General features: G+C 40.2%; 1 protein-coding gene across 3 annotated transcripts in view; it reads left to right on the forward strand.

Moving 5' to 3' along the window:
* birc6 (baculoviral IAP repeat containing 6) overlaps positions 1-14,828 on the forward strand; it is a 164,503-nt gene that overhangs the window by 92,187 nt on the left and 57,488 nt on the right. For all 3 annotated transcript variants that reach the window (XM_020599885.1, XM_020599888.1, XM_020599886.1), the window contains one exon: positions 282-453. In XM_020599885.1, coding sequence (XP_020455541.1) covers positions 282-453 — 172 coding nt within the window. The remainder of the gene's footprint in view (positions 1-281; positions 454-14,828) is intronic.

Consider the following 14,828-nt stretch of genomic DNA (forward strand, 5'->3'; position numbering starts at 1 on the left):
TTTATCCAAAGTGCATAATGTGCCTTTGGTTACACTTCTAACTTTTTTGAAATGTTACACAAAAAAAAAAAATTCTCCTATGTAAACATTTTAATCTGGGTCAGTATTTGTTTTTATTGAACAGGGAGCTTTGGGATCATAGTTAAATGGACAGTAATGACAGTATGGTCAAGGACAGAGGTTGTCCAGAGCAGGTCCTCTGAAGCCTGTACTTCTGTGTCAATTTAAGCAAGTTAGTTTTATTATAACCCATCTTGAGTTTACATTATTTTGTTTACTAGGTCTTGGCAAGCTACATCAACCCAGCAGGCTCCAGTAGCTGCCAAAGTACTGATGCTTCTTCAGCAGATAGCAGAGCCCACAACAGCTCAGCCCTGCCAGCAGTGCTGCAGGAGCTGCTGAGCCAGTCCTGCCTCATTCCTGCCATGTCGTCCTACCTACGCAATGACTCAGGTAGGCTCCCTGTTTTTACAAGTGAAGGCTATATTAGCCACAGTAAAAGCGATGGCTTATTTAAAGGCTAAGAACACTAATAGCCTCTACCCTCGTGTGATCTTTTTGGGCTGGCTTAAGGCAGGTACACACTTAACGACAATTATGAATGGTATTTGGACAGGAGAACTGACTGGATCCAGTTGGACCAAGTCGAGTCCAGTCTGTTAGTGAAAACAGTCATTAAGTGTGGCCCATCCAGTCTTAGAGGGTTTCGGTCAGTCGTTAAGTGTGTGACTCCAGATCAAGTAATCACCGAGTAGAACTGTTGTGTTGGCCTGAATATTAGACAACCCTCATTATAACATGTAAAAGTAAAACATGAAACATCTGTTAAAGCAAAACATGAGTCCTACATTTGTGTCACTTTCCTGTCTTCAACCACATATTCACATAGTCTCTTGTTAGCAGGTTGTAAGCTGTCAAAATTATTTTCTCTGACACAAAGTAGAGATTTGACTGATGTCTTTGTCAGCACTGTGGAGTTAGGTCTTTATATGAATGTACAGCAAGCAGCCATTTGGTTTGCTAGATTTACCCAGTTCATGCAAACATAGTGGAGTCCAACCCATCAAAATGTAAAAAAATAAAACTCATTGTTCAACTAAATGGCTCATCAGCATGACCCTCACAGGCAGTAAAACAGGCAGAAATGCTGGCTGTGTTTTCAATTTTCTGAAGTTGGACCCATTAAGCATTTTATTTGCCATATATGTATATTTTATTTCCTATTTTAGAAGTGAACCCAGTTATGTGTAAAACATTTCTGCCCCCTGCAAAATACAGCCTACACTACAGGTGAATTTAAAAAAAAATCTCCATGAAAATGTGCACAGACAGAATTCTTCAGGCATCTCAGAGTCACTTCCACGGGGAGCAGCAGCCTGATTCGGTGTTACCTCATGTCATTATTTTAATATTTTTAGCTCTAATCCAAATTGTTCAGTGAACAACAAAAATCACAGAATACAGGCATAATTATCAATAGGCAACAGCACCAAAAGCAGCTGATGACCACATATATAAAACACTATTCATGTGCCAAAATCAGTCATGTTACAAACAGCAGATACTGCACTCTTACCACAGCAGCCCTGTGGGGGTGCTCTAACCACACCACAGTGTGAAAGTGTGTTACTTTGAAGTGCTGCCACTGTCATATTTTTCAGGCTGCCTTCAACACTGGCAGCTCTTGGCTGCTTTTCTAACATTTTTTGTCCCAGGACTGTGTCTGCAGTAAAGAAGATGGGAGATGCTTTAACCAGTTTTTCTCATCTGTAATTTATTTCTTTCATGGCAGTAAAACACATTACACAAGCCCCAAACACATACTCCGGTAGACTGAACTGGGCTCCCCAAACACTTTTAGGGACTATCTGTGACTTTTTCAACCATAACTTCCAGAAAAAATATTATATTATCTTAATGCCTATATGGTTTTTTTTAGAATAACAGCTCGGCTGTACAGCAACATGTTTTTTTTTCGTTCGTGCATGCATGCTTGCACTTCTTAGATAGGTCAGTTTCTTCCCTATTTGATCTTTTTGATCAAATAGGGAAAAGGAAGGTTGATTGGTACGTGTCTTATTAGTAATTAACTGATGTGTTACTCGCACCCATGGCTAATTGGTGGGTGGCTCTCAAAATGTGATCAAATGCTATATTATTATTGGTGGAAGTTGGTGTGCAGTATACTCAGTGACTAATCAGTCAAATAGAAACCACAGACATGCTTTTAACTTCACTTGATGTGAAATATAAACGGGTCTGGTGCCACTGGTTAAATGAGTTTTGTTGCCACTGGAGTGTTTCTCCTCTCAAACAGAGCTGAAGCATTGGTATGGAATCTGGCAATGGCAGAGAGTGAAACAAGTTAGTGGTCAGTGGAGGGAAAAAATGGCCTCTTTGTAGAACCAGACAAAAGTCCTGAAGCACATATATACTCTGTCTCTGGATATCATCATGCTGTGGAACAAAGTTTTCTGTTGCTTCTTGCTGTGCTCCACTCTAGTGGGTGTGTGACATGCACCATCTCCGGTGTTGAGTCTCATGCCTACCTCTCAATGACGCAGGTCCAGAATAAAATGCCCCGAACAGTACGGATAGCTGCAGGAACAAACAGTGCCACTGTTTGCAGCCACCTTCAGAGTGCAGAACACGCTTGTGACTAGTATACCGAGAGTACCATGGACCTCGCTAGGAGCAATGTTACAAAGGTGACACATTGTTGAACCAATGGAAACAGTACAGGTTGCTATGAGGGGAGTCAGCTTGAGGCATGTAACAGTGCAAGTGTTAGCAGCTACTTTCAGAGAATATCAGCTGATACCGTAATTCTACTGCTGAAGTCAATAACCGAAGCTTGCAAGGACATGCACTTCCACCTGCTATTAAAGACAGCTGGATGTGCTTAGGGAGGTAGAAAGGTTGCAGGAAGGTTAGTAGTGGACCTTAAGTTGAACCTACAATAAGTGATGTTTGTTTTTAGCTAATATGATATGGTGAACTTCTGAAATAAACAGTTCTTTATTTATGCATCCAACAGTTATGAAGCAGCATTACTATAGACACAGTCCCATCTGATCTCTGAGCAACTAGTCAAAAATACCCTGCTTTAGGTATTTTTGAGTAGTTGCTCAGAGATCCTTATGGCTGAAACACAGGTTTCTTTCCCCCATTGTGGGATCAGTTGTGTGAGTAATATTCGATTGCTCTTGATTTCCTGGTTGTTTAGTCTCTACTGCTGTTCCTGATTCTCTCCAGTGCTGCTCTGCCCTGTTTTTAGGTGCCTTTGATTTGCTTATTTGTGCTGTAAAATGTAACGTTCTGATGACACTACTTGTGTGTATCGGCTCTGATGCTTTGTTGCCTTTATGTAACTTTTTATTTTAAGACCAAGTGTTCACTGTTGTGCCGTGCGGAGTGGCAGCAAGTTACAGCAGCTGTGTCCTCATGTTCTTTCCCGTGTTTCTATGGAGTTCTGTTCTTATGGTGTTATGTTGGTTGTTCTCCATTGCTGCTGTAACACAGAAATTTCCCCACTGTGGGATCAATAAAGTACCTACCTACCTTAAGTCAGTCAAAACACTGAAAACCTTTTCTTTTTACTTTTATCTGTTAAATAAAGGGTATCTATACCACTTATTTCTGAATAGGGTCATGGGGGGCCGGAGCCAATCCCAGCTGACATTGGGCAAGAGGTGGGGTCCACCCTGGCTAGGTCACCAGTCTATCACAGGGCTGACATGTAGACAAACAACCACACACGTTCACTCCTTTGGGCAGTTTAGAGTCATCAGTCAACCTAAGCTGCATGTCTTTGGACTGTGAGAGGAGGCCGGAGAGAACCCACCCACTCCAACTTTCCTGGAAATTGATTTTGTATTATTATTATTATTATTTATTGGATTTGTTTTATAGCCTGTCCTCATTTTGCAAGGTTTAGACAATTTACACATGATAAAATGTTTAAAAACAGAAGGAATTAGCACTATAGAATATCCCAAAAAAGGTAGGGTGACATTTGATTGGCAGAAAGATCCAGTAAGTAAGCTTAATGCAAGAATCCTGGACACAGGGCATAAAGTTCTCCAGCACTGTTCCGGATTTCTGGAGAGGGGATGTTTTTGATTTTAATATAAATATATAGAAAATATTCTCGCAAATTATTTTAATTTCATGTAAAACAGGCCTATGGTTGTATATGTATGTCTGTATGTATGTATACAGCCAAAAGGGATCCTGTGTTTTTATGTTTTTTATTTTGTATTCACAAAGTAGACCTACTTACTTACACTTTGGCTCAGTGAAATGTCAGCTCAGTAATACACGTGAACATGGCACGCTACTTTGAAAAAGCACTGCAGTAAATAGGCTGTTTGATTTTGTTTTCATATTGTCAATCTTTTGGACTAATTGTCTGACAACAGCAGGTCAATTTTGTTTTTACTCTTGGGTCAGTTGTGCCTTATACTGATGGTTGATTGAGACCAAAGGATCAAGGAGTATTAGAAAGTTTGAAAGAGGAGCATTGGATATTTGTTGGGATTGCTACGTCAGCAATCCCACAATGTGTTCTTCTCAGGGTTCGGACATTTTTGTTATTCTGTTCACTATTTGACACTCAACTCCTTCTACACACTTAAAACTATTCAGACCATTCAAGTTTTATCTGAAGTTAATTTATGGCAGGTGTGCTTCTGCAATATTTTTATTACTGATATCTTTCATACTTTTCAAAGTGAACACTTTCCCCCATTGAAATTAATAGAAGGAATGTTCAAAATTCCCACTTTCTCACAAAATTTCATGCATCTAAAATCTCATTCACACTTTCAGATAGAAACCCAGTTCATAGTTTAAAACATTCAAAAGTGTGTGGACAATTATCACTTTTATTCAACTTTCATACTTTCTAAACAATTCAACTTTGAGCCTTGGTTAAAATTGGAGAAAATGAGAAATGATTGCTCTCTTTGATAGAGAATGCTGAGAGCCTAGAGTGGTGACATCATTAGTGTAAGAATCTGAGAAACATCTCTAAAAAAATCTCTCCAACCTGCCTGTACTTTTCACTCTACAGCCATGAATTTTTCCTCCATTGTAGACAAATTTGTCTTCATTCAGACAATGTGGTTATCTAAGCAGTCAGACTTATAGAAGATCGTCAATGAGCCTCAGAGTGACAGGAGTGCCAAGCAACAGCTCAATTAGCTCTAATCTTAAATGGAGGATGAAACTCAAATTAGGGCTTTTGTATCTCGCTCTGTCATCCACATTTTTAACACCACAAACACATATTGCATATTGATAGCACAGCATTCTGCTGTGTCTGCACTTTTTGCTCGCATCAGGTGAAGTGAAACAATAAGCTGACAACACCTACTGTATATACACTTGCGTGCTGATCTGTACATGCGATAAAATCTCTGAATGTAAAAAGCCAATGAGTAATATATGAAAACACCCACTTAAATAAGCTTAAACTTACAGAGAAAGTATCATTTCAGCTTTGATCACAGTCCATTATGCATGTCAACTAGCTAACTAACAAGCTGTAACTGTTAAATGAGCAGGAGAAAGGGATTTATCACTATCCCTTGGTGAGTACAGCATAGTTTGGCAGGTAACAGGCTATTATTAACCTGAAGTGGCTTAGTTTTATTTGTAAAATAAATACTGAGTAATTAGCTTCCGATGCAGCATACATTTTTTGTTTATTATATTCTTATATTTCTTTTCACTTGCTGTTTTTAAAGTGCCTTTAGATTGTGTTACTATTTATCTACTTTATATTTCACTTTGTATTGTTTGGCATTCATTGGGGACAGCAAAGTAAGAATTTCATTGTACAGGGAAACGCGTTTCCTCACTGTGCACATGACAAACACTTTGACTTGACTTTATACGTAAGTAAGTACTAAGTAATTTCCTCTGACCTGTCAGATATTAATTTTAATAATTGTGATCACAATATTGACAAAAATTCATTGTGATTATGATTTTTGCCATAATCATGCAGCCCTGCTTTCCACCATTTCCAGTTATTCACATTCTTTTCCCCTTCATAAGTAGTTAATACAACAGCACAGTTTAACATCCATTTCCACATTTAACAGCAGTCCACCTGAGATTAAGCTATTTCAGCAGCCAGCATTTCAGTTTGGCTCATATTGTTTTCAGGAGACAGCAGTCCCGCCTCAGTTTCTTCAGAAATTGCAAATGCTTTTTTTTTTTTTATGGCTTTGAGAGTGCCACTTGGACTTGGATACAATTACCAGACTGTGGTTTCTAGCTATGTTTTCGAGGGCAGGGTGAGATGATGCATTTTTCCAGCATTTGGACCTATCAAGTTAATGTGAGGATTCACATTTAGGACGGTTAGATTTGGTGGTCCTGTCACTCTGAAAAGGGTTGTGGGATGTGTGTCTTCATCCATTTGACTTGTAGCCTAAAACTTGCTGGGCTGTGTTTTTAGCATCTTAGAACAATATATACAATATTTTGTTTGTGTGTAGTTTGTTTAGAGCATGGAACAGTAACATTAGATATCCAGCCACATTCAGATGTCAACACTTCAAATCATGCTATGTTCAAGGATGGATCTAGAAAATTTTGGATGGGGTGGCCAGGCTGGCCACAGATGCAGACTCAGAGGAGCAGCACATTTGAATTAAATTTAAAAGGTAAATAATAAGCTATACCTTATTAAGAATAAAATCGTTTATTCTGTGTAAAGAGAGCACAGTGCTTTGTTTAGCTTAATGTTGTGCTCCTTACTTGGCTACTTCTGGCCAGGGACTTTGCTGCTGCTACACAGTGGTTCCCCCACCACTGAGACAAATCATAACATTATCAGAGAAATTAACAAGTATGTTGCATGCATGATATAAAATGAAACAAATTTGACCAGTATCAATTGGTGGTTTGCGTGGTTTCCATACACATGACTACTATGATGTGTGAAACTTGGATGGAGGCCAGGGAGTGAAAAACAGAATGAAGAGATGGAGATGGAGTAAAGTCTGGACTATGCTAGTTTAAGATATATTAGGAGAAAAAGTATAAACAGAAAATCACAACGTACTGTATGTGGGACATGATCCTTTTGTTATGAAGAGGAGAACTTTTTTCCCCAATAGACTTGAAAGACTTTCCTGATATTGAGGCAAGCTATCCTGTGTTTAAATATTATGTAATGTACATTATGTCTGTGGTCCTGTGGATTAACCTAGCAATTCAATCCATGGTGCCCCTGGGCATTAACATTACTGTTATTTACTTAATGTAGGGTTAACCACTCTCAAATGTCCAGTGACACCACTAAAGATAGCTATGAATGTTCATCGCGAAGCAGGACGGAGAAGTCACTGCAGCTCATTGCATTTGCACAGCAGAGTAGCAGTTAGCTAGCTACATAAGTGGTCACTGCACAGTGGAGCATTAGCCCACTACACTCTTCATGGCCCCAGACAAAGGCTTTGCAAGCCATTTTGTCCTTGTTGTGTCAAAGTGTGTTCCCTTGTCTAGCTGTGTTTCCCTGAATCTCACTTTATCCCAGCCCTGATCACTGATGGGGTCACCGACGGAAACGGTGTTTAACAGGAGAGAAATATCTGGGCGGGGGAAACAATTTGACACATTACCAGAGTTTTATGGTCAGTTTCTTGCATTTCCCCCTTATGACCAACAACATTTGATACTCTGTAAAAGCTTCATCTGCTTTGTCAGTGTGATTGGTCTGATCAGCCATAAATGACACAAACTATAGGCAGTTTGAGAGCTTGTGATAGTACGGCCTGTGTAGAAAATCACTTCCAGCCCCCCACCTGCAGTTTGTGCTACAGCAACACAGTGACATGACATCATATGCAAACAACCTATTGTAAAGCACCAGAAAAATGTTAGTCGTACGTAAAACGTCTCATTGTTTTTCTTTTTCATTCATTAATACTGACAAGTTTCACATTTTGACTCTAGTGAGTGTGGCAAGATTTTTTTCCAGATAGGTTTCACTGTAAACCTGCTGCAGCTCTAGAAATCCAGGGATATAAACATATGCAGTCATTAATCAGAGAACTAGGCACTTTCTGCTCCCAGCAGTTAAAATTTTGTTTGGTCAGGCCCTTTTTTGTGTTGGGTTTGGACACATCTAGTAAAAGACGTGAGGATTTTCGGATCATTGTTTTCTGCTCTCCCATTACCTTGGTGTTCTGTCGCTTATCAGCCCAGAGCCAGTTAAAGCCGAGTGTGCCACCTCTCGAATGCTGCTGGGTGTTTGCAGGAGTATGTCTGTGTGAATGTGAGTGTGTGCTAATGCACCCCTGCTCTCATAATTAAATAACAGCTGATAAAAGGCATTGAGTGTTGTAATTGCTCCTCATTATCTGCTAAAGGCCTCTGACATACACTTTCATTCATGTGTGGGTGAAATTTAAAGTTTTATAACCTTGTTTGATTATGTATCATCACATGCTCTGTTGAGACAATAACCATAATGATTACACATTTTCCTTTAAAATCTGTGAATTTACCACTCGGTATAATAACAAATGACATTATATTGTGGTAACTAGCCTGTGCACATAGTTCGTTGAAGTTGTAGTGTAAATGAGAGCTGTGTGCTCTCTGACCATCTTCTGTATGAGCACCATCTACCCAGGAGTTAATAAATAAAACTGGGAAACCTGAGAGCCCTCCTGCTTTTCTGTAGTCAGAAGACCTGCTAGTGGGGAGGATGTATTGTCATGGTTCTGTTTATATCATACTAATGCAAAAAATTTCATTAGGCGTTCTGTCCTTCCCAAATGCTCATGTAACTTGATTAAGATTATGCTCAGTCAGGTGTAGCCTATACCTGGCATAATTTGCATTTGCATGGGATCATTTGCAAACGAGGGCCAGTCTGTAATGCCATTCTTATTGTCTTTTCTTTTGAACATCCACATATCTGTATTTATTAGAAATTTTATTTAACATTTCCAGTACAGCCTGGCCAATTAGTTAGCAGCCAGTAAGATATCAGTGTATCCCAGATGATCTGTCACAGGGCTGACACAGAGGAAAAACAAACATTAACACTTATGGGTCATTTAGTCACCAGTCAGCCTAACCTGCATGTTTCTGGTCTGTGGGAAGAAGACAGAGTACCTGCAGGAAACTCACACAGGCACTGGGAGAACATTCAAACACCACACAGAATGGCATCTGATGCAGTAGTGCTAACCAGTGGACCACATTATATTGCAAATTATTCTTTGCATAATTCAGCTAAGGAAAAACAAATGTCAAGAAAACATATGTTTAATAGGGATGTAACGATAAGTGGAATTTTGCAATATCGTGATAGAAACATTTCTCTTTAGCATCATGGGAATGTGATGGTACCTGCCAGGATGTTAAATGTGGTTATTTTGCAAGTATAACTGCCTTAACTTACAGTAGTGCAACAGGAGGAGGTAGCTAAAAATCAGTCTGGTTTGGAAATAATAGGTGCATTAAAAACATTTCGTAATGTTTTAAATATTTAAATTTAAATGTTCACATTCAACATGCTGAAGTAATTGAAATAGATATGTTCTAAGTCCCCAGAACAACTAACCCTGATTTATAAATTCATTATTTTTTGCTTGTTTACCAAATAAAAATACCAGATATTAGCATTTTCAAAGTGTTCACAAATGTGACGATTTGCTGCTTCTCCTCATTTTGTATCATTGTACAAAGTATGCTGATGCTGTAGGCTTCACAGTGTGTAGATGTTAATGGATTTTTTTTTTTTTTTGTGAAACTGGAATTGTAGTTATTTAAACATTTGAACCTATCACAGCATATCCACATCTAGCTTTCCATCACCATATAGATTTGTTTTCCAGAATAAAGAATATCATTTACCCTATATCTTATGACCTCTCTGCCCCACATTGCAGAGCTATAAATTCTGTGCCTTGGAAATATGTCAGTAACTGAGGAATTTAATTCTACACACACATTCAGCGTACACAGATGATGTCTCAGCATTCTCATCTTTGTTTGTTGTGTTACATTTATCTACTCTAACATCCCTGTGTGTTAGTGCCTGCTAGTACCAGTCAGTCTTTTCTTGTGTGGGAATGTACAGCTGGATCTTAATTCCAGTTCAGAGATTTAGAGCCTTGCATCCTGCTGTTCTCACTCTATTGTGTGGTAATTCTACATGAAATAATGCTAACCTCAGCCTTTGTGTTGAACACAGCCTCACACAACTTAAGGCTTTATCCAAGCCTGTCAAGTAGTGGTTTTATTGTAGAGGAATGATAACACTATACTGTAGAATGTATTAAGAGACTAACATAAAGACCGGAAGACGCAGACTGCAGTGGCTACATAATACGTATGCTGTGGAATAAGTTAAAGGCAATATTTGGCAGTGTTGTTAGGGTTATTCGCAGCTAATCCTCTTTGAGAATTTGGTGCCATGACGAAAATGTCCTGCCCACTACTGAAAGAGTGATTGTCAGAAAAGGGCCACACTGTCTTTAAGTTTTTCACAGTACTCTCTTTACTAGTGCTGTGAGCTTTCTGCAGCAAGGAACTCAATAGCTGAACTACAGTATATGTATCAATATTTTTATATTAAAGAGCTGGTATCCAGATGTGATGTCAAAGCAGGGCATACAATCAGATAAATGACTAACCCACCTCCTGTGCAGTATTAAGCCGTTTTCATATAGGACGTGGTGGGCGCTCCGCTCTGCTATCGAACCCATTCATTTCCCTGTGTTGCACAGTGCAAGAACATATCAGTACCGCAGCGAGCTGAGTGAAGCACAAGGTAACAATGAAGCTACTTTTCGCTCACTGCTAAAGCCAACAGTTAGCCTCAGGCTAATGCTTAACTAATGGTTAATGCCAATCTCCAGATTTTGTTACTATATAGCATTTTGGATCAATCAGCGTGCAAAAATAAAGAGGTACTGACATACTGTCAAATGTTAACAAGACAGTATGAGACACTGACCACTGCTGGAGTATTACCAGCAATGCATAGATAACCTATACAGTGCCTATAAAAAGTATTTACCCCCTTGGATGTTTTACCCTTTTATTGATTTTATAAATCATTCATGGTCAATCTAATTTGGCTTTTTTGACAAAAAAAAAAATTACAAAAAAAACCTTTTAATATCAAAGTGAAAACGGGTTTCTACAAAGTAATGTCAATTAAATAAAAATATCTAATGGAAAATAATCAAGATTATTTATAAGCACTGTATGACAGGGAAGGCTACAGTTGGCCCACTGTTGAATTGAGTGCTGGCAGCCAGCTTCTGTGTTAACTACTAATGTTAGATTAACGCAACATTTTGGATCAGCAGAGATAACACAGATACAGGTAAACCCCCATAAGGCGCTGGGACCAGACGATGTCCCCCACTAGAGTGTTGAGAGCCTGTGGGGATCAACTAGCTAGTGTGTATACAGACATCTTCAACCTGTCCCTTAACCCAAGCAGTAGTTCCTCGCATCTTTAAAAAAATACATTATCATACCGGTCCCTGAGACATCAGACACATCCACTCTGAATGACTTCAGGCCAGTGGCACTCACATCAGTCGCCATGAAGTGCTTAGAGAAACTGGTCCTCACACACGTTAACCACATGGTCCCAGACACTGTAGACCCCCTCCAGTTTGCCTACCGCCCCAACAGATCAATGGACGATGCGATGGCTCTGGTTTTATTCCATACCCTGAAACACCTGGACAACAGCAGTACGTATGCTAGGATGCTCTTCCTGGATTACAGTTGTGCATTCAACACCATTTGCCCGGGCAGGCTGATTGGGAACATGACAGACCTCAGTGTCCCAACTCCCACCTGTAACTGGATTCTGGACATCCTGGATTACAGTTCTGCATTCAACACCATTCACCCAGGCAGACTGATTGGGAAGATGACAGACCTCAGTGTCCCAACTCCCACCTGTAATTGGATTCTGGACTTCCTGACTGAAAGACCACATGTGGTTAGAATGGGAGGGCGGGTGTCTGCTGAGCTCACAATCAGCACAGGCTCACCGCAGGGCTGCTGTCTCAGCCCCAAACTCTTCACCCTGTACACCCACGACTGTGTCTCCAGCCATGACAACACCATCATCATTAAATATGCTGATGACACCACCATTCTGGGCCTCATTATGGGAGGGGACGAGTTGGGTTACAGAAGCTTGGTGAACGACATTCTTGTTTATGGCGAGGAGAATGACCTCATCCTCATCATAAACAAGACATAAGAAATAATAGTAGACTTCAGGAAGAACCCCTCCCCTCTGCTGCCTCTGACCATCAAAGGAACTGAGGTGGAGAGGGCTGATAGCCACAAGTTCCTGGGCCTGCAGGTGACATCTGACCTGAGCTGGTCACTGAACACAGCTGCCACAGTGAAGAAAGCCCAGCAGCAGCTACACTTCATCAGGCGGCTCAGAAAAGCTGGGCTGAACTGTCACCCTCTCACCCAGACTTATAGAGGACTGATAGAGAGCATCCTCACTACTGGCATCACAGTCTGGTATGGTAACACCACACAGGCAGAGAGGAAGGCTCTTCATAGGGTCATAAAGACTGCAGAGAGGATCACTGAGACTGAACTGCCTGCTATGGACACACTGTACACACAGCGTTGTCGTAAAAGGGCAAAGAATATAATCAGGGATCCACACCACCCAGCTCACACCCTGCTCAGATACAAAAACTGCACCTACAGCCTCAGGCACAGCAGGGCGGACAGTATCATCACACACAGAATGAGACTTTACAACAGCTTTTTCCCTGCTGCAGTAAGACTGATGGCAAATACGAAAATATGAGAAATGTGAGAATATATGTGCAATAACCCCTTACTAGATGTGCAGTAACCCCTCACTACCTCACCAAGCATAATGCCATATCCAACTACACCATGTGAATTACTAAGTGTGATGTTGGAAGTGCACTGTGGGAAATACTATTAACCTATTTTTGTGTATTGTGTTTTAATACTTTGTCGCCCTTATGTAACTTTTTATTTTAAGACTAAGTATTCTTTCTGGCTTTTGACTCCTTACCTGACTCCAATGGAGAGCTGCACAAGAATTCCTATATGCCTAAACTGTCTGTCTATGCATAAATGGAAAATAAAAATCTTGATATACTATCAAGTGTTATCGGACTGTAGAAGACACTTTGGAGTATTAACAGCAGATCAAAATGTTATATATGCACATTTGACAGCTTGTTTATACAGTATTGTTATGTAATGGGCCAATGAGGCTCAAACATAAGCTGCTAAATCTCTTGGGTTTTCACTCCTGCCTCATCCTGATACAGCGAGTTCACCAGCCTATATGGGAGAAACTGAAATTGGGTTAAGGGGTGCTGTAGGCACATTTGCATATATTTGAATATTCATTGATCTCAGAATGTACATTTAGAGGAAAATGTTGATGCTTATTACAGAGGTTCACTGAACTATTAATGGGAAAAACTACAGTGTGTTAGACTATATATTGTTTATAGCAGATTATTTTTAAATGCAAAAATAAATATTAAAATGTCTCTGGAGTGGAACTTTAGGATTTGACATTAACCATGGCTACAAAAACTTACTGTGTGGCCAGCATATATTCCCAGCTGGTGGCCCACTGTGGCCACTGAGCTTTATCAGATCTCTACTGAGAATGAGACCCCATGTCTCAGACCCCTGCACTTTGCCAAGGTGTTAACGTTCCATAAACAACCTGTTTCATTTGCACCTTTTCGTTCAGCATTCTACAAAAACAGCAAATTGTCACTGGTTCACTGCCATATGTTGGTGCTGCTGAATAAAAGGGTTGATAAGCCTAATCAAATTTCTAACATGTCTGCTACAGAAGAATGAGAAAAACAAGAGACAGACTTTGAAAAAAGAGCAATGAAAATTTAAGAGTGAATGGAAGCAGGAGTTTAAGCGTGCACGTCTTTATAAATTAGGCTATTAAATTCAGTAATTCTTTTAACCACTCTGAATGGAAGAATACAAATGAGGCTGCTTTACTTCTACCTGTCTCTCTGTGTTTGTTAATTCTGACCTGTTGTGTCTGCACTGCACTTGGCTCTTGGCCTCCTCCAGTTCTGCTAATACTATTGGTCCATCCTGTCCTTCGAGTCTTGGAAAATATATTTATTGTATTCTTCTGGACTGAGGAGGCAAACATTCAGCGTCAGAAGTTTGGAATTAGCATTAACACTTGCAGAACAGTCCGCCTGCTATATACAGTGTATTAAATTCAGCAAGAGCTATATACTGATTTGAACTTAGCTAGCCTTACAGCTTGCTAATCGCTTACTAGAAAATGTGTCCACGACTGGGTGTTGTATTAAAAACGGACAGGAGGGGCTGTTCACAGACACTCCTTTGTCATTGTGTGAGGGAGCGGGGCAAGGAGAGGCTGAGTAAGTCAATGCACTGCACTCATTGATTGATGAACAGGAGCAGACTCCAGCAGACTATTTGGACTGCAGAAAGAATAATTGGTGCCAACCTGCACTCCATGCAGGACCTGTACATGTCATGGGTCAAGAGGAGAGTAGTGAGGATTTCTGCAGGCCATTCACACCCTGGTCACAAAGTTTTTGAACCCCTCCCCTCTGGAGAGTGATACAGGACAAATATATGCCAAAACAACCAGGCACAAGGGCAATATCTGCCTCCTGCCATTACTCTAATGAACAGCTAACCTAAGACTGCTTGACAACACACAACAGTCACCACAGTGCAATAAACTGTAAAAAGAACCACTGCAGTTACCAGCGTCTGTGTGTGTGTGTGTGTGTACACAC

This window comes from Monopterus albus, unplaced genomic scaffold (genome assembly GCF_001952655.1).
Source record: "Monopterus albus unplaced genomic scaffold, M_albus_1.0 scaffold43.1, whole genome shotgun sequence".
Lineage (NCBI taxonomy): Eukaryota > Metazoa > Chordata > Actinopteri > Synbranchiformes > Synbranchidae > Monopterus > Monopterus albus.